The sequence below is a fragment of the Ovis aries genome, chromosome 8 (assembly GCF_016772045.2).
Source record: "Ovis aries strain OAR_USU_Benz2616 breed Rambouillet chromosome 8, ARS-UI_Ramb_v3.0, whole genome shotgun sequence".
NCBI classification, from domain to species: domain Eukaryota; kingdom Metazoa; phylum Chordata; class Mammalia; order Artiodactyla; family Bovidae; genus Ovis; species Ovis aries.
In genome coordinates this window covers 60477263-60497608 of record NC_056061.1, presented here as the reverse complement: position 1 = coordinate 60497608, position 20346 = coordinate 60477263, and the positions used below count along the sequence as shown (strand labels likewise).

The window sequence follows — 20346 nt, the reverse complement described above, 5'->3', positions numbered from 1 at the left end:
AGATGAAGTGGCACCCTTGTGAAATATCCGGGATACTAAGAAAGCCTGAGTCATCTGCAAGTGGAGTCATAGCTTCAGCTGAATTTAACCTTGGGGGTCTCGCTGGATCTGGAGATCAGGTTTTCAGAACTGAGAACTACAAGTTCCAAACCAGTAATCCGACACCACTGTCTTGGCAACAGCTGAACACTCAGGAATAAGCAACAAATTCGGCCGCCCATAGAGGGCAGCCTACATCAGGTGAGAGAGCATAGACACTAAGGACTAGGCTTCTGGAGGTAAAGGTGCCAGTCCTAGTTCTGCCTCAACCTAGCTGCGTGACTTGGACAAATCACTTCCTCTCTCTCACGACCTCAGTTCCTCGCCTATACAGAAGGGCTTGGATTCTACTTCTACGGTACTTTCCATGCGAATAAAGGATAATTCCAGATCTTTCGTTGAGTCTAAAAATTAAGCAGAAACGTGCAAAATCAGAGATGTGCACAAGCAAAGTCTTGGGGGAAACCTGGGTGTGTGACTTCCGCAGGTCCTGAAGAGGCCATTGAAGAGGCAAGCAGGGCTACTAGCCCAGGGCTGGGCACACTGTCAGTTCCAGGGTCCATTAGCACGCGAGGCACGGGTCTTGCCTTTGAGCTTTGCATGCGATTTCCTCGCTCTGAACGGACCCGGTCGTCTAAGTAGGATGATTAATTTCTACTAAGGACCTGAAATAACTTTTCCTTTATCTGCTCTGACAAGATCTCAGACCCAACAGTCAGAAGACTTTCAAAGGCTGATTTCAAGCTTGATGCACCAGGCTCCCCACCTGCTAGACCTGGTGTGGTTACAAGAGTACGACTATGAATGTTACATTCTGTCAAGGAAACAAACCGTGCAAAGAAACGAAAAAGAAAAGAAGTGTTGGGGGTTGGGAAAAAGGGAGGGGAGCGGGAGGAAGTGCCTTGTGGCCGCTACTGTGATTCTAGAAAAAGGGTTCAGACTCATTTCGCTGACCTGGTTAATAATCCCTGCCGAGTCGATGCTCGCCTTGCAAGAAACGGCTTCGAGCCCACAGCCGGGTTTCTCTTCCCCCTGAGGCAGGTTCAAGGCTCCCGCCCGTCCTGGCCACCTCCCCTCGCCGCTACCTGGGAGCCGCCGGGAACCTGCGCGGCCCCGCCCCGCGGGGACGGTCAAGATCTCGGCGCGCGGAACCTGCCCCGCGCCTCCTCCCAGCACCGCTTCCCAGCTCCCTCCTTCTCCTCCTCCTCTTCCTCCTAGTTTCTGCTCCCGAAAAAAAAAAAAAAAAAAAAAAAAGATGACCCCGGCTGCTATACAGTTAAGTCCCAAAGGCGAAGGTGAAACCACTCAAGAGGCAACACCCTCGCCCCGCGCGCCTGGACCCGGGAGAGGCAGAGGAAACCAGCGGCACCCCCAAGTCGTCTCCCTTTTTTTCTCCACCACCTGGTCTTGCCTGGGCGCCGCTCCCCGGCCCGGCCAGGCCCGGCCGAGGGTGCTGCTGCAGGGCCCACACCCACGCTCTTTGCAACTTCCTAGCTCTGCGAGAGGATAGGCGACCTCCGATGCAAAAACGAATAAGTAAAAGAAAATCAAACAACCCGAGGAAAAAAGCGTGGGTTTGCTTTGCCTCCAGGGACTTTTTTTCACCAGCACGTCTCGGCCAAGGTCTGTCCCCGCGTCCCCTTCTCCGTCCAGGGCGACCGAAGGCTGCGCGAGCAGGGCGCCGGGAGGAGCGCCGACCTTGGCTGCGTCCACGTGCGCGCGCCGCGCCGGGGCCTCCTGCACACGGGAAGCGCCCGCGGGGATTGCGTCCCTGTTGCGCGGCAGCGGCGTTGGGTGCTGCCCGCCTCCGTCCCCTTCCGTTGAGCTGCAACCGTGGCGGCGGCCGAGCGAGCCCCCGCACCCGGCTACTGGCAGGGAGCGCCGCCGCGTCCAGTCCGGGAAGTCCACAGACTGGTCGAAGCAGGAGCTCCAGCAAGTGACAGTTCGGACCAGTCTCTCCCCTCTCCTCTCCCTGTTTCCCTCCGATCCGCCAAAATGTAACAGCACTTCACTCCCGACACCGCGCGAGCCTCCCCAAGTGCACTTGACATGTGCGGCGCGGGCGCGTGGGGGTGGATGTAGTGTTTGCTCTAGAAATAAAAGCCTCCCAGAGAATATGGATTCGAACCTTCAAAACCAGAGCTTAAAACCATCTGCAAAGGTAGAGATCCTTTCCTCCCCTACAAGCTTCTTTCCAGCAGCCTGTCAGCTGACACTCTTCTTCGCCTCCATAAAGAATGAATGAAATTTAAATGAGCTACCTGCAGCTACTAAACAATTCGGCATTTCCCCTGTATCAGCCACACGCTCTGCACTTCCAAGTCCAAACATATCGCAATGCATCCAGCAATTACGCCGCAACTCGCTCGCCGACACCCGCGGCATCAAGCCAGGAACGTAGTGGGCTCCCCGGGGCTGGTGGGCACCGCTCTGCCCCCGACTGGAGCGTGCTGCTATTTTCCCCCCTAGAGAGAAGGTACCCTGTGGAACTTGCAAAATGAGCCGCAGGGCGTGCTTTCCAACGTCCTAATAGATTTCCAGCACCGACTCTTCCATTCATCCGTCCCTCGAGTGGCTTCTGCTTGCCGAGGCAGCGGCTCCGGGTCCTCGCAGTATGACAGCCCCGCAGAAGATCCGGGAACGAATTCCCACCTGCTCCCCAAGCTCCTGGAGCCCAGCGCGCCCCTGCCCACGGCCGCCCACCGGGGATCTTCGTTACCTGTGCCGGGGTCTCCGGGCCATGGCGCGGCGGGCGCCGGGCTCCGCTGGGAGCCGCGGGAACCGCACGGGGCTGCGCCTCCCGCTGCCCGCCTGCGTCCCTCCCCGGCTGCGCAGTGGCGCTCCGCACCGCCGGGGCGAAGTTTCTCAGGAGAAAGAGGAGGAGGAGGAGGAGGAGGTCGCGGAGGAGGAGGAGAAGGAGGAGGAGGAAACAGGTTGATATTAAAGTGTAAACTCTGTAAACAGAGATGCCATCAAACAAAGAGCTTTGGACACTCCCCCTCCCGCCAAATCTGGCGCCCCTGCAGTGCGCACGCGCCCTGTCCGCCGCCTCCGCGGTCGCCTTGGCTGCCGCCCTCCGGGCTGCCTGGCCCGCGGGGCCGCGGCTCCCCTCCGACTCTCGCGCCGCGGTGCGGCTCCTGGCGCGCTGCGAGGCCGGGGCGGCGCGCGGGCGGAGAGCCCGAGGCCAGGGAGGGGCGACCGGGGGCCGCGGCGGCGCCTTTTCCTGAGCAAACCCCGCTCCCTGGTACCGGCTGCGCGGGCTCGCGCCGCGTCCCACTGATGCCGCCTCCCCTTCTTGGTGGCCGCACTATAGTCGCCCCACTCTGCTTGCCCCAGGGCCCCAGAACTGAGCTCTTCAGGCTCTGCCTCATTGTCGCGGGGGCGGCAAGGAACTGGGGCTTGGGGGGAGGGAAACTCCCGCATTCGAGATTGGATTTAGACAGGGTGTACAACTCAGCTCCTTGGAGATGGGGGAGCGTTGCGTTGGGGGGTCGGTAGTAGGGGATGGGAGCATACGTTTGCATAGAATATGTGGCTAGCTGTTTTGAGTTTGTTGTTGTTCTGCTCTGTTTTTAAAGAACATCTCTAATTTAACTTGATAACAAGAGACACTTGAATACTAGTGGGGTTGGAGCTATCACCGCTCACACATGGGGCACCCCAGCGGAGTTTTCACTCTCCACCCAGATCCTGGAGCCGACACGCCACCTTCGCATTGTCACATGCCTTCAGTCTCACCCGGGCACACGCCCGGCCCCACCCACCCTGCCCGGGCCAGGCGGTGCCCACCACACACCTCTGTCCATGCAGAATGCCGCGCGCGCCCTGGACTACACACCTGCAAAATCCACAGGGTTCCAAACAGCCCAGCAGCCCCCAGCAGAACTCAGGAAGCCCCACGTGTGCTTGCATGGTTTTTAAAGTTCAACAGTTTGTGATACAGAGATTGGCACCCACGTTTAGGGTAGTTTAGGACTCTTGTTTTACCAGATAAAAATCACGAAAAGACTAGTGTTCACTTAACTAGAGGCTCCCAAACAATTAAAAGGAGAAGATAAATGCTGAATTTATAAGGATCGATGATTGGGGGATTTTAGGGGAGTTTTAGTTTTACTTCCGTTTATACACTTGTACCATTGGGGACTTTTTTTTTTTCTCATTCTCTATACACACTAATTTATTTTTCCTTTAATCTTATAGGAGTTTGAGACTTCTGCTGACTGGGTTTTGTGGGTGTCCCATGTGCCCTGGCAGTTCACACTTAGCTCAGAAAGCATTTTTTTTTCACTAAAAAAGCATTTTCTTACTGATATGAGTCATAATTTTATTAAATGGTGAGCATGCTTTGTTTCAAGACTTTATCTGGTGATTTACACATTGTTTCTTAACATTGTAATATAGTTTAAAACCTTATCAAAAAGTCTTAGTGTCTAGTTAGATTTTAGCATTCCTTTCTCCATAAAGAAAAAAAAAACACTGAAACAACATTATTGTGAGATATTTCAGGTCACAATCTTGAAAGACAAGTTAATATATTTTTGAAGACAATATTCATTTCTAGATTCTATAATAAAATTTATTTCTCCATATCAAAAATAAACAATTAAAAAAATCTAGAACAAACATCTAGATACCACCCTTAAAGTAATTGCATCTGTCTTTGGGATTACTTTATGAATTTAACTGGCATGATTCCCAAATGCTCTTTGGCACAGTAAGAGTGTCTGAACCGTTCTGGAAGTCAGCTCATAGTCTCTTTTCCAAGATTCTTAGGAGATGGAAGTGCTCTATGATTCTTTAACTCCTCTTAAGTAGGAAAACACCAAATTCAATTTTACTCCCTTTATTCCCTTTGTGCATCATTTTCCTAAATGTTGTTTTGAGAATTTATAACATTTTCATTTCTCAGACATTTTGAAGTTTACATTTTTTTCCTCATATGTGTGACAAAAATATGTATGGGGACAAGTATAGTCTGACAAAAAGTATACACACAATGATTTTACTAGGCTAATTTGGGATATATTGCCACCTGATAAGTATATAAAAGGATGGACTCAAATGGAGTTATAAGTTCTTATATGGATGAAAATCTATTTTCAAAGACATTGCAGAATTTTTACTATAATTATATTTGCACATTTCCTTCCTTCACTTATAATTATTACAAATGCATTTTTAGATGAGAGCATTATATATTTCATTAGTATCAGAGTCTTCATTTTTCTTAAGTTGTGCTGCATCAGTGGTTTTAGTGTGGCAGGCCTGGGTTAGAGCTAAAAATTCAGATGCAGACTTTTTTTGCAATGTACTAAAGAAGGGTTGAACTTCCTTGGAGACTTAAGAATTCACCTGCCCGTGTAGCAGGAGCGTGTTCAATCCCTGAGTAGGGAAGATCCCCTGGAAGAGGGCACGGCCGCCCACTCCAGTATTCTTAGCTGGAGAATCCTATGGACAGAGGAGAGTGGTGGGCTACAGTCCATGGGGTTGCAGAGTCAGACAGAACTTAGTGACTAAACAAAAGACAGGGGTCAGCAAACTTTCCTGTAAAGGGCCAGGTAATAAATATTTTAGACTTTGTTGGTTGTGTTGCTTATTCTTCTACTTTCCTTTTTTAATTTTTTTAACAACTCTTTAAAAATGTAAAAACCATTTTTAGCTTGAAGGCCATATCCAGTCTACAGACCATAGTTGGCCAATACTAATCCAGTGATCCTCAGTCTTTAAAATCTGAATCACTGTGTGTACTCATGAAAAACACACTGTCCCATGATTCACTGAGTTTGAGACAGGGCCCAGGAAGCTGCATTTTAAACAAGCATCCAAAGGGTTTTTTTTTGTTTGTTTTTTGTTTTCATGGAAGCTGTCTCTGCATCAGTCATTGACAATTTCAGTATTAGAGTGAAGGCAGGCTGGTTCGAAACACTTTCCCCCCAGCCCATTGCCTCTCATGGCCTTCCTCTATCTCATTCTCTTTCACCTCTCCTGGGCTAAGAAATCAGACTCTCAAAAACCTAAGACGACTTAGGTTCATGGGAACGTTGGTGCCAGTGACTACTGGGCTGTGGCATCCTATTCTTTCTTCCTTTGCTATTAAAACTTCAGTCTCATATTTGCAACTTGAAAGAAAAGGAATCTCTTGATTGCTTAGTGATCATCATTATGATTCTCTACCTCCAGAAAGCCAACCCTTAAAGCATTTTATTTTACTCTAAACATTGGGAAAGGGCTGACAGAAGAAAGATGTATATTCTAGCATTTTTCTTCTGACTGCTGAGAAACTCTGGGCACATGGTAGATCTTTAGTACTTGTGAACAGTGTCCCAAAGATGAATGAGGATTATCAAGGGTGGTGACAGACCAGGCCCCAGGGGCCCAATGTCTCTAACCACCCACCTTCTCCCACCCCCTCAACCCAATTTGGTTCAGAGCATTAAGAGGGAAATAATTACTGTAAACACCAAATGGTAAAGTACAGACAATTCTTGATCATTTCAGCTAATGAATGACAGCTGTAGCATGTATAATTGAAATCCATAGGTTGAGATAAATCTCATGTTGGTTCACAACCAGCCTTTTAGTAATAACAATGGGGCAAGTGCTTAATGTGTTTCATAGAGCCTCCATATAGGATGGCCACCAGAAAATTTTTATTGTTAAATGATTCCTGGGTTTGGCATTTTCTGTTTGTTTTCAGCCTCCAGATTCTCATAAACTTATATATGTATTCCCATGACAACCAACCTGCATATTTTCATTGTCATTTGAACTGAGGACTGAATAAAAAGTGTGAGGGGTTTTTGTGTGTGATTAAATAAGGATATTCCAGAGGAATGTAAAGGTGTGAGCAAAAGCACATGCTTGTGAACCACAAGATGTATTCCAAACACAGGGAATAAGGAGTTGGCCAGATTTCCTGGAGCAAGGAGAGCTCTGAAGGCCAGATCAGAATGTATGTGTTCTCAATGGAAGATCTACATTATTGGAGAGGTACATTTGGAAGATTAACCTAACAGTATCACAGACAGATTGGAGAGAGAAGAAAGAGTAGGAGGAGAGGCCAGTTAATTGGGCTGGATTAGGACAGTAACCCTATTTGGAATGGAAAGGAGGGGGTGGATTTGAAGAACATTGAGAGGCAGAAACTTCTAGATTTAGCAACTGATTGGATGGCTATTGGAGGCACCATTAATAGAAATAGGGAAGTCAAGAGGGGAAGAGAAGTGTGCACTAAGGAGATTCAAAGAGGAAAGTGAGTTTAGATTTCAGTATGTTAAGTTTGTGGTTCTTATGGAAGAGATCCGGGTAGGACTGTTGAGCAGGTGTGTGGTATCTGTGCCTGAAGGAGAGAGGTTGAGCTGGGACAGTGGTGTGCTGGGAGGAAACTGGGAGCGTGCTGTTACATAGAGACATTACCAAACTCTGGATTATATAAGCCTACAATTAAACAGATTTTTAAAGGTAATACATATTCAAAACTCATCATTTCCTAATTGTTTTACCTCATTTCACTGTTAGGTATGCTCTTGAGGTTATTTATCTTTATTATATCTGCATCAAGGAAATACTATGTAATGTATGTGAATGTACATCTCTTTCCAATTTTGTGTTCAGTTAAGTCATGTAAAGAGCTTGAAATGGCTCTGGTTGGTGTATTTGCCCAACAAAAAGTGGCAAATACAAATAAGGGATTTCCCCCTACCTTGGAAAACTGGTTGTTAAATGTTTACCAGGGCAACGCTGAATGAATGCCATATTTAAGAGTTATCTGCATGAAGACAATAACTGTGCTATAGCCTGGCTTTACTAATAGGTGGTTGTATAGAGAGGAATGAAAAGTCTTTAGAGAATATTTAAGAGGTTGGAAGATGAGGTGAGACTCAGTGTAGGAGCTAGGGGGAGAGACCTGTTGGGAAGTAAAGAAAGTTTATATATATATATATATAAAAATGTTTTCGTGTTTTCTTCTTTTATGATAGAATTCTGTTTTTTGTCAACTGATTTTGAAAGGTTTTCCTTTACTTTGAGAAAAAAAATTTATTAGGAAGTGACTTTCAAACATTTTGGATCAATGAATTATTCCATTTATTCTATTCCATTCTATTCTAAACACATCCTGGTCAGGGACACCATGTTGTTTTTCTGCCTTGCTCCTAGGTACTGAATGACATGATTGAAAATCACTATTGAAAAGACAAAGGCCTCACCTCTTTCTGCTTCAGAAAAATCTGCTCTATGGAATCACTAACTTTTCCCCAAGTGACAGTCCTATGTTTCCAAAGCTATTGGGGAAAAGTCCCCCAAACCAGTTTACAGAAGTAATTTTTCTCCCATTTCTTCTCACATCTATTCTTGGCCAGTTCTTGCTTCTTTTCCGTACTTCCCCTACATGTGTAACAAATGTAAAATAGCAGCTTTCAGAGTCAGTCAACAAAATAGCAAGGTTTATTAACAGAAATTGTAACCAAAACAACAACAATAACACTTAGGGGCTTCTTGGAGTAATGAAATGACAAAGTGGGCAAGGCAGGTTCATCAAATGTACAGCAGTTGGCAACTTTTCTGAGCCCCAAATTCTAAACCTTCAAAAGGCAGAGATTGCAAGAGAGAGCTTGAAAGATGCTTCCAGTCTTTAATATTGTTTTTCCCAAAATGCTTAGGTCTCCCATTTTACCTTTATACGCCTGACAATGTTTCCACCGTTTGTTGTTATTGCACTCTGCGAGGCCATGAGCTTGCAGAAAGGGTGGGCCCTTTTGCTAGATGATTTTTGCTCATTTTCAGCCTCTGTTCTAGTCCTATTGCCCCCACCTTCTCCTAGAGCATCCTGCCTTCACCATGATCTACCAACCAACTAATTTTCCCCTCTATGATCTCTCTCCCCCATCCATTCTCACCTCACCGCTGGATCAGCCTCTCTAACTAGTCATATGTTATGATTCCAGCACTGGCTCCCTAATGTTGAGAAGATAAGATCTGAACTCCTTCACTTGGCATTCCCTGCCTTGGGCTTGCTCTGGCCTCTGTGCCTACACAGCCTACCCCCAGGGTGATGGTATTTAATAATGAGGATGGCTCGTGTACCAACCGATCAGACCGGGCCCGGCTAAGCCCAACCTATGTAGCTCCAGTGGGGTGCACTGGCTGAGTGTCATGCTTTACAACACACCACCTTTCCAACCTTATCTCCTGGTGTTAGGTTCACTCCACTTCCTCCTCATAAAACCATTGGCAATCTCAGGGCCTTTGCTTACACCATGCCTCCTGCCTGCAATGCTTTCCTTCCTCCTTTCTGCTTACATAAGGGCCCGCCTCTATCCCTCAAGCCCCACTGAAGCCCAGCCTTTCTTCTGAAGTCCTCTTAGACTTCCCTAATCCACAGTCATCCTGCCCACCTGTGACTTGTGTTCATGCCTTTTATTGAACATATGGCCTGCATTGTCTTCCCTCTGCTATTTATTTACTTATCTTTTTTCTCTGTCTTTATTTTTTATAATGTGCCTTATCTCATCTTGAGTTTTGATTATAAACTAGAGGAGAGGCATGTATCCTCTGCCTTTCTATATACTCAATTAATGAAGCAGGATCTTGAGCATAAGGATGCACATAAATGTTGACAATTGATGAGGAATTAGCTGGAGCTGTTGAGTGTGTATGTGTTGCTTTAAAATATATATATATATATATATATATTTTTTTTTATGCCTTGTATTTGGGTTTTAGAGTTTACAAAAGGCTTTGCCATATATTATCACTTTGAATAGCAGTTCTTATCTTTCTGCCTGTGTTTTTCCCCTCCTAAATATTATTTTCCCCATTTTCAGGTGGGGGGCAACTGAGGTTGAGAGATGTGAAGTGATTTGTTCAAGGGCACACAGATAATGAATTGAAGAGCTGGGATTAATTAAACCCAGATTCTTTATTCCAAATTCTGAGTTCTTTCTACTACTGTATGATAGCCTCCAACTTTTAATTCCCACCCCTCCTCTTTAAATTCCTGCAATTCTTCTCAAATTGGATTCCATTACATAGATTAAATTCTGTGCTCAAGTAAAGGCTGATAACCTCACAAACTGTATCGATACCATCGTTCTAATCTTAGTAGTGATGCTTTATTTCTAGCGTTTGTATAGTTTATTGTCCTTTGGGTAACTTGATTCTGGAGCTCTTTCAAGCTGTTTTGTTCACATATTGTGTCTCTAAATTTTATTTCTTCCATTTCTACTCTACCATTCTATATTTATCTTTATTTATTTATATCAGTTCAGTTCAGTTCAGTCACTCAGACGTGTCTGACTTTTTGCAGCACACCAGGCTCCCCTGTCCATCCCCAACTCCCGGAGTTTACTCAAAGTCATGTCCATTAAGTTGGTGATGCCATCCAACCATCTCATCCTCTGTCATCCCCTTCTCCTCCCGCCTTCAGTCTTTCCCAGCATCAGGGTCTTTTCATATAAGTCAGTTCTTCCCATCAGGTGGCCAATGGACTGGTTGGATCTTCTTACAGCCCAAGGGACTCTCAAGAATCTTCTCCAACACCACAGTTCAAAAGCATCAGTTCTTTGGCTCTTGGCTTTCTTTGTAGTCCAACTCTCACATCCATACATGACCACTGGAAAAACCATAGCCTTGACTAGACAGACCTTTGTTGGCAAAGTAATGTCTCTGCTTTTTAATATACTGTCTAGATTGGTCATAACTTTTCTCCCAAGGAGCAAGCATCTTTTAATTTCATAGCTGCAGTAACCATCTGCAGTGATTTTGGAGCCTCCAAAAATAAAGTCTGTCACTGTTTTCCACTGTTTCTCCAACTATTTGCCATGAAGTGATGGGACCAGATACCATGATCTTAGTTTTCTGAATGTTGAGCTTTAAGCCAAATTTTTCACTCTCCTCTTTCACTTTCATCAAGAGGCTCTTTAGTTCTTCTTCACTTTCTGCCATAAGGGTGATGTCATCTGCATATCTGAGATTATTGATATTTCTCCCGGCCATCTTGATTCCAGCTTGTGCTTCATCCAGCCCAGAGTTTCTTATGAGGTACTACTTTAATATATCTTTATGCAATATTGAATTCTACTCTTTTACCTCAAGGAGTTGTTCATTTTGAAATTATTCATAAACTCAGTGAGTGAGTGAATGCTTAATTCCTGCAAATTTGAAAAGCCTTCTTAGTCTTTGTGAAAACCATTTGGTAAGACCTGGCATCTTTTCTAATCACTAGTATGTCTTTCCTCTCCTTTCCGTTCCTCCTCTCTTACTTCTTCCCTCCCTCACTCCCTTCCTTCCTTCTTTCTATCTGAACCCATAGTCTGAGAAAATGAAGTTCTTTCCTTCACCAGAACAAGGACAAGGTAATAGCTTTAAGGTAGCTGTTATTTTCTTTGGTCCTTTAAATTAAGTGGGCTACATAATTTAAAATGTGAACCCTGTTGGGATAAAGTATACCATCACTCTACTCTTTCCATTTAGATTTATTGCTATAAATATTAATATAAAAATTTGTGGAAGTATAAAACTAATATTACAAAAGTCGTGACATCTATAGAGATGATTTATTCTAATTTACTTTTTGGTGTTAGTAATGGTTCTAAAGAAATAGGTGAAAATAGTCACTTGGCTTTTGAAAAATATCAGTTCCCAGAATTATCTTACTTTGGTTTAAATAGTTCTGTCAAGCAAATATTTTACTTTTTATAAAGAAAATAACTTCTAAAGAAACTATATCAAATAATTTATAATCTTTTGTACTACAATTATGAGGAAGTTCCAAAGTGCTAGCTTTGCTTGGAGCTTTGGAAGGCTCATCTGATTCTATTTTAGTTTAGAGCTTGATGGAGAACACTTTTGCAACTGAAAGGCAATATTTTGTTTGAAAAATGTTAAGTACACAAAAGTTAGTGTATAAAAATTCTAATTTATGTTTTAGTTTAGATTACATGTAGTTTCTTTTCTGAAAGCCCTATTGATGCTTTTTCTTTCTTTTAAATAAGTAAAAGAAATGGCATCCTCATAGGGTAATTAAAGAACAGTATTCATGCAAATACTTTTAGAAAGAAGATACTTCATATATTCAGACTATTGTTTTTTTAAAATTCACAGTTTCCTATAAATCAATATATGAGGTAGGTGTTGCCGCTGCTGCTGCTGCTGCTAAGTCGCTTCAGTCGTGTCCGACTCTTCGCGACCCCATGGACTGCAGCCTACCAGGGTCCTCTGTCCATGGGATTTTCCAGGCAAGAGTACTGGAGTGGGGTGCCATTGCTTTCTCTGAAGTAGGTGTTACTAATGTTTAAAAAGTTTTTTAAAAACTCACTGCTATGTATTCAAAGATACTTTTCAGTATGTAAACATCAGAATTTTCATGATGATAATGTTGATTCATATCCTAAAAGCATTTCACAGTAGATAGGTTTCTCTGAAAACATAATGTGGGAACAATTTATTAATGCAAAACCTGATGCATTTCTGGCCTAGTCATATACAATTTTGTGCCATGTTATGGATTTATTGGTTTCTTTTGAAGACTGTCAACAGGTTTCACACAGACTCATTCCAAAGAACATGCCAAGCAAAGTTTTGAAATCAGAATAGGCTAAATGTTGGTGTTCTCTCTCAGTGAAAGGCATCATCTCCATTTCAGTTAGACAAACCAGGCACTTGGAAGTCATCCTAGGCTCTCTCAGTCAAACTCAATCCTGGCATTCAATCAAACACAAATTCCTGATAAATGCACGTCTTTAACCTTTGTTCAATAGTTTCCCATCTTTTTATCCCTTCTACCACCACTTCAGTTTAGACACTTGTCAGCTTCCTGTGCTGAGTTAGAGTTAGGATGGCTTCAGTCTCATTAATTCACATTTGCTTAAAATCCTGCTTATAGCAGTATCTCTGGGCCAGAATATCAGTGCCATCTGGAAACTGTTTCCCCCTACACATGCCTCTCCTACCACATCCACCAATGTGCTCTACACCCTAAAAAGCAACCTACCTACAGGGTAGAGATAGAAATCCTTAGCATTTTATGTAAGACTCTTTGTGGCCTCGTATCTTCCTGTGCCCTTCTAACAGTCCACTGTTCATCTGTCCCACATGTGCAGGGACAATCTATGCCTAGGTACCTTGTTCATTCTGATCCTCTGCTTATGACTCTCCTCTCATCCCTCTTTGGTGACTAACTTCTGCTTGTCATTCCAGCCTCAGATTAGAAGACTTCTATTCAAGAAAACCTTCCATGGCACATGGTGAATCAATCTTTACCTACTGAGCCACCTGCAAAGCCATCAGAGAGTTTTCTTTATGTTTAACCTTTGTTTCATTCTGTCCGGTCCTCTGGAACAGTGGGTCTCATGTTTTAGTGGCTTAAGGATTGCCATTCAACATGTATATTCCTAAGTAACATATCCAGAGTTTTAATAGATTCTAATTCAATAGGCCTCACTGGAATCCAGGAATCTGCATTTTTAATAGGCAGAATCTGATGATGCTGATTCGATGGTTTATGATAAGCACTTCAGAGACCAGCATTTTGGTTTCTAAGAAACTGCATGTAACAGGTCACTTTCACTTTGTAGATATTTCATAAATATTTGAGCACTGAATAAGACTGAACATAGCCTGTAATTCAAGAGTTATGTCAATTTCAGGATTTTAGGCCTGTCTTTCCATTCCAACCTCTCTCTCTCTCTCTCTCTCTCACACACACACACAATGCAAACAAATAAAAAACCACATTCTTGCCCTGAGTCTGGCTGTCTCAAAGAGTAGCATCTTTCAGAGAAAGCAGCATCCCTGAAAGGTCTTAGTAATCAATGATCTGAGATTCAGTCCAGTCAAAATTAAAATATATCAGTAAAATGAAGAGAAATATTTTCTGTATATCTATAACTTTTCCCAGATACACAGATAATTGAATTTTCTATAGATTCAGTTCAGTTCAGTTGCTCAGTCGTGTCTGACTCTTTGCGACCCCATGAATCGCAGCACACCAGGCCTCTCTGTCCATCACCAACTCCCGGAGTTCACTCAGACTCACGTCCATCGAGTCAGTGATGCCATCCAGCCATCTCATCCTCTGTTGTCCCCTTCTCTTCCTGCCCCCAACCCCTCCCAGCATCACACTCTTTTCCAATGAGTCAGCTCTTCGCATGAGGTGGCCAAAGTACTGGAGTTTCAGCTTTAGCATCTTTCCTTCCAAAGAAATCCCAGGGCTGACTTCCTTCAGAAAGTGCTGACAAAATTTAATGCCAGCCACATGTGTCTACTCAAAATTTTTCATGGCCATATTTTTAAAAAGAAACTGACAACCTAATTGCAACAATATCTTTACTTAACCTAATATAGCTAAATATTATAATTTCAGTGCAAAATCAATATTAACAATTGTTATGAAGATATTTTACATTCATTTTTGGTATAACATCGCAATTCACATGTTGAATTTTTACAAGAAGTATTTGATCTTTTATGAGAATTCACAAAATGAACAATTGAAAAGGTAAATTTACATAACCAAATTGTTTCAAACATACTTAAAAGTTTTCCATAACTGAAGCAAGTGTCAGGTTTTAAATGTAATGTTTAATTTTAAAATAACTAAAATTTATTTATTTATTTATTTTTTTTAGAGAGATGATATGGGGTGGGAGGTGGGAGAGGAATTCAGGATTGGGAGCTCGTATACACCCGTGGCAGATTCATGTCAATGTATGGCAAAACCAATACAGTATTGTAAAGTAAAATAAAGTAAAAATAAAATTTAAAAAAAACCTAAAATTTAAAATTCATTTCTTCAGGCACACAAACCACAGTTCAATTAATCAGTGGTCATATGTAGCTAGTAGCTACTGTATTAGACAGTATAGCTATAAAACATGAAAATTTTCAAGATCAGATGCTTATTAATAAACTGTCTTCAAGCCTTTCATGCTCACCCTCATCATTGTTTAAAGGATCAGATTTGCAGAATTCTGAATGCTGAAAATAAGGGAAAATTTCCCAATAGGTTCCTTTTAGATTATCTAATATTAGAATTTTACCTAAATAATTAACATTTACTTTATTAAATGAATGCACAGGCTGACTGGGTCAGTGATAGAAGGTAGGGTAGCATGACAGCAGAAATACATATCTGATTTAGAATCAGAGACTGTGAGTTGTCCTAGCACTCCCAAATGGACTGTGTAACTGGGCAAAATGCTTAACACTTAACCCTGGATCTCAATTTATCTGATAGAGATGGTACCTATTATACAGAATCTAGGTGAGGATCGAGTGGATAATATGTCAATGTGTTTTACAAAACTGTGAATAATATAAGAACAAAAATATAATTTACAACTGTTAAATTAACTGTTGCTTTTCAGTCACTAAGTCGTGTCTGACTCTTGTGCGACCCCATGGAGTGTAGCCCACCAGATTCCCCTATCTGTGGAATTCTCCAGGCAAGAATACTGGAGTGGGTTGCCATTCTCTTTTCCAAGGGATCTTCCCAACCCAGAGATTGAACTCTCATCTCCTGCTTTGGTAGGCAGGTTCTTTACCACTGAGCCATGGGGGAAGCTCCAGGTGCATAAAGTTCTGTGGGAAAGAGCTGAGGTCATCCATAATTATCCATCAACTAGAGAAGATGTTGGTGAGGACTTGGCCTGTATCACCTATTCTAATGTGTTCTCAATAGACTGTCCTGTCCATAGATACTGTCACTTATCTACCTGACAGTTAGTCACCCTAGGATAATATCAGATTCTTGTCAAAGGTTTCAGTTCAGTTCAGTTCAGTTCAGTCGCTCAGTCGTGTCCAACTCTTTGTGACCCCATGAATTGCAGCACTCCAGGCCTCCCTGTCCATTACCAACTCCCATAGTTCACTCAAACTTACATCCATCGAGTCGGTGATGCCATCCAGCCATCTCATCCTCTGTCGTCCCCTTCTCTTCCTGCCCCCAATCCCTCCCAGCATCAGAGTCTTTTCCAATGAGTCAATTCTTCGCATGAGGTGGCCAAAGTACTGGAGTTTTGGCTTTAGCATCATTCCTTCCAATGAACACCCAGGACTGATCTCCTTTAGAATGGACTGGTTGGATCTCCTTGCAGTCCAAGTTCAAAAGCATCAATTCTTCCGCACTCAACTTTCTTCACAGTCCAACTCTCACATCCATACATGACCACTGGAAAAACCATAGCCTTGACTAGACAGATTGCTTCGAATTAAATGACCACATGGATCCATTTATGATTATTACCTCTGAGGGGCATTCCTTTTTGAGTGGGGGTTGGTTGAGAACAGGTCCAGAATAGATAGTGGAGTAAAAAATCTTATTCAGTAGGAGAAAAAGCCTAGTGAGAGTACTCTATTTGGTGGACTTGAGAAGAAGCCTAGAATTAACCTGGTTTTTTTCAGTTTGGTCTAGTTCTTCCTCTGCCTGTAATTAATATAGTACCCCAATGGGCGCATTCTATTTAGCATGTTGTAAAATGTTTTAAAATGTAAAATGTGGCAGCAGTGGCCACAGGACTGGAAAAGGTCAGTTTTCATTCCAATCCCAAAGAAAGGCAATGCCAAAGAATGCTCAAACTACCACACAATTGCACTCATCTCACACGCTAGAAAAGGAATGCTCAAAATTCTCCAAGCCAGGCTTCAACAATATGTGAACCATGAACTTCCAGACGTTCAAGCTGGTTTTATTTTTTATTTTTTTTTAATTTTAGTTTTTTATTTTTTAAATTTTAAAATCTTTAATTCTTACATGCATTCCCAAACATGAACCCCCCTCCCACCTCCCTCCCCATAACATCTTTCTGGGTCATCCCCATGCACCAGCCCCAAGCATGCTGCATCCTGCGTCAGACATAGACTGGCGATTCAATTCACATGATAGTATACATGTTAGAATGTGATTCTCCCAAATCATCCCACCCTCTCCCTCTCCCTCTGAATCCAAAAGTCCGTTATACACATCTGTGTCTCTTTCCCTGTCTTGCATACAGGGTCGTCATTGCCATCTTCCTAAACAAGCTGGTTTTAGAAAAGGCAGAGGAACCAGAGATCAAGTTGCAAACATCCGTTGGATCATCGAAACAGCAAGAGTTTCCAAAAAACATCTATTTCTGCTTCATTGACTATGCCAAAGCCTTTGACTATGTGGGTCACCACAAACTATGGAAAATTCTGAAAGAGATGCGAATACCAGACCACCTGACCTGCCTCTTGAGAAATCTGTATGCAGGTCAGGAAGCAACAGTTAGAACTGGACATGGAAAAACAGACTGGTTTCAAATAGGAAAAGGAGTATATCAAGGCTGTATATTGTCACTCTGCTTATTTAACTTAATGCAGAGTACATCATGAGAAATGCTGGACTGGAGGAAGCACAAGCTGGAATCAAGATTTCTGGGAGAAATATCAATAACCTCAGATATTCAGATGATACCACCCTTATGACAGAAAGTGAAGAAGAACTGAATAGCCTCTTGATGAAAGTGAAAGAGAGAGTGAAAAAGTTGGCCTAAAACTAACATTCAGAAAACTAAGATCATGGCATCTGGTTCCATCTCTTTATGGGAAATAGATGGGGAAACAGTGGAAACAGTGGCAGACTTCATTTTGGGGGGCGCCAAAATCACTGCAGATGGTGACTGGAGCCATGAAATTAAAAGACAGTTACTCCTTAGAAGGAAAGTTATGACCAACGTAGACAGCATATTAAAAAGCAGAGACATTACTTTGTCAACATAGGTCCATCAGTCATGGCTATGGTTTTCCCAGTAGTCATGTATGGATGTGAGAGGTGGACTATAAAGAAAGCCAAGCACCAAAAAATTGATGCTTTGAACTGTGGTATTGGAGAAGCTGGGAGTCCCTTGGACTGCAAGGAGATTCAACCAGTCCATCCTAAAGGAAATCAGTCCTGAATGTTCATTGAAGGACTGATGTTGAAGCTGAAACTCCAATCCTTTGGCCACCTGATGTGAAGAGCTGACTCATTGGAAAAGACCCTGATGCTGGGAAAGATTGAAGGTTGGAGGAGAAGTGGATAGCAGAGGATGAGATGGTTGGATGGCATCACTGACTCAATGGACATAAGTTTTGAGTAAACTTTGGGAGTTGGTGATGGATAGGGAGGCCTGGCATGCTGCAATCCATGGTGTTGCAAAGAGTCAAACATGACTGAGCGACTGAACTGAACTAAAAACACACACACACACACACACACACACACAACAGTTTCTTCCAAGACATGTGCTTTTTTGCGTATCATTTAAGTCTTTAACATTGCATACTAGATTTTTATTTTCCCTAATGTAGACAGTCATGTTGAGGCCACTGTACGAGAACAGCTACCTACCTGAGGTGAGTTAATTCACTGATGGTGTCAGGGACTCCATTCGTTGTTCAGTAGCCTGGGATAAACTCTGTGGCCAGGCATGTGATCCTCAAGTCTTATTTACTGTGGCTGATCAAGAGATTAGCTCCTGCAATTGCTTGCCAGGAGGTATAAAACTTCAGGACAGTATGAAAAATACACTTTTCAAACTGGTTTTTCATCTCGTTATAGATCTAAACCTTGTTTTGGAAAGTTGCATTGCACCGCTTAACTGAGGGCTTTTGAGTAAGATCACAGCTTGACTGTCACCAAGTGGAAGAGAAGCAGCAGACAGTTTGCAGGGGACTCAAATCCCTTTCTGAGGCCAGAGCAGTATCTTGTGTCCAGATGCTCTTTTTACTGAGTTGCAACTTTGGGGAAGATGGTCCTAGGGAGTCAGAAAATGGGAAAGATCGCTTCTATTTTGTTTTCTCCTCACAGCCTGTGCCCCAACTTTTACTAGGGTTTATTTGGAAAGGAATCTGTCTTCAGAGCTATGCTTCTCCTTGAGAAGACCAGATTGCCCTGAGGTGAGGTGAATCCTGACTTGAAGACAGTGGTTTACAATCTGGGGCCAGCTGAGAGATATGCTGGGACTGCCTTACTTGGCAGCGGGGGCGGGGGCAGGGGAGGTAGGGGATGGGAGCAGATATGACAACACTGTAGGGTCAGAGAGACGATGTTACCTCAGGAATATGCTGGAAAACATAAAATATTCTGAACTTTATGAAAATTCATTGAAAGAAGGAAGGATGAGGGAGTGGTATAAGCCATATATGTAGTGTTTATGTACTAAAGTTGGTTTGATTTCCTGACCAGTGTTTGCATTAAAATATTGCCAGTATTTTGTATTATACATTATTATCAACCATGATTTTCTTTCATTTTGGTTGAAAAAAAAAGACTTTTGGTTAATTTTTCACTTTTGTTCAGAGGTCCTAGTAGAGAACACTCACAATTCAAAAAATATTAAAAGCTCAAAGTGTATGTTGGGGGTTCTCAGCCTGGTCTGTGAGTAGACTTTAAGGAACACTTTGAATTGCATGTCAGTGATAATCAATATGCCAGAAAATCTGGAAAACTCAGCAGCGGCCACAGGACTGGAAAAGGTCAGTTTCATTCCAATCCCAAAGAAAGGCAATGCCAAAGAATGCTCAAACCACCGCACAATTGTATTCATCTCACACACTAGTAAAGTAATGCTTAAAATTCTCCAAGTCAGGCTTCAGTGATACATGAACCATGAAATTCCAGACGTTCAAGCTGGTTTTAGAAAAGGCAGAGGAACCAGAGATCAAATTGCCAACATCCTCTGGATCATTGAAAAAGCAAGAGAGTTCCAGAAAAACATCTATTTCTGCTTCATTGACTATGCCAAAACCTTTGACTGTGTGGATCACAAGAAACTGTGGAAAATTCTGAAAGAGATGGCAATACCAGACCACCTAACCTGCCTCTTGAGAAACCTGTATGCAGGTCAGGAAGCAACAGTTAGAACTGGACAACAGACTGGTTCCAAATAGGAAAAGGAGTATGTCAAGGCTGTATATTGTCACCCTGCTTATTTAACTTATATACAGAGTACATCATGAGAAATGCTGGACTGGAGGAATCACAAGCTGGAATCAAGATTTCTGGGAGAAATATCAATAACCTGAGATATGCAGATGACACCACCCTTATGGCAGAAAGTGAAGAAGAACTGAAGAGCCTCCTGATCAAAGTGAAAGAGGAGAGTGAAAATTTGGCTTAAAGTTCAACATTCAGAAAACGAAGATCATGGCATCCAGTCATCACTTCATGGCAGATAGATGGGGAAAGAGTGGAAACAGTGTCACTTTATTTTCTGGGGCTCCAAAATCAATGCAGATGGTGATTGCAGACATGAAATTAAAAGACGCTTACTCCTCGGAAGGAAAGTTATGACCAACCTAGATAGC

At 42.9% G+C, this 20346-nt stretch overlaps 1 protein-coding gene across 5 annotated transcripts in view; it reads right to left on the bottom strand.

Annotated features, from left to right (window-relative positions):
* Window positions 1–2875, bottom strand: part of MYB (MYB proto-oncogene, transcription factor) — a 34825-nt gene extending 31950 nt beyond the window's left edge. For 4 of the 5 annotated variants that reach the window (XR_006060632.2, XM_004011359.6, XM_012182944.5 and 1 more), the window contains exon 1: window positions 2759–2875. Coding sequence is in view for 3 of the 5 variants with exons in the window: in XM_004011359.6 (XP_004011408.3) it covers window positions 2759–2781 (23 nt within the window). In the remaining 2 variants the exon portion in view is untranslated. Of the gene's footprint in view, window positions 1–993; window positions 1145–2758 lie in introns of those variants that run through there. The other variant, XM_042253501.2, reaches the window with a different exon arrangement.
* Window positions 2876–20346: the final 17471 nt, after the last annotated feature.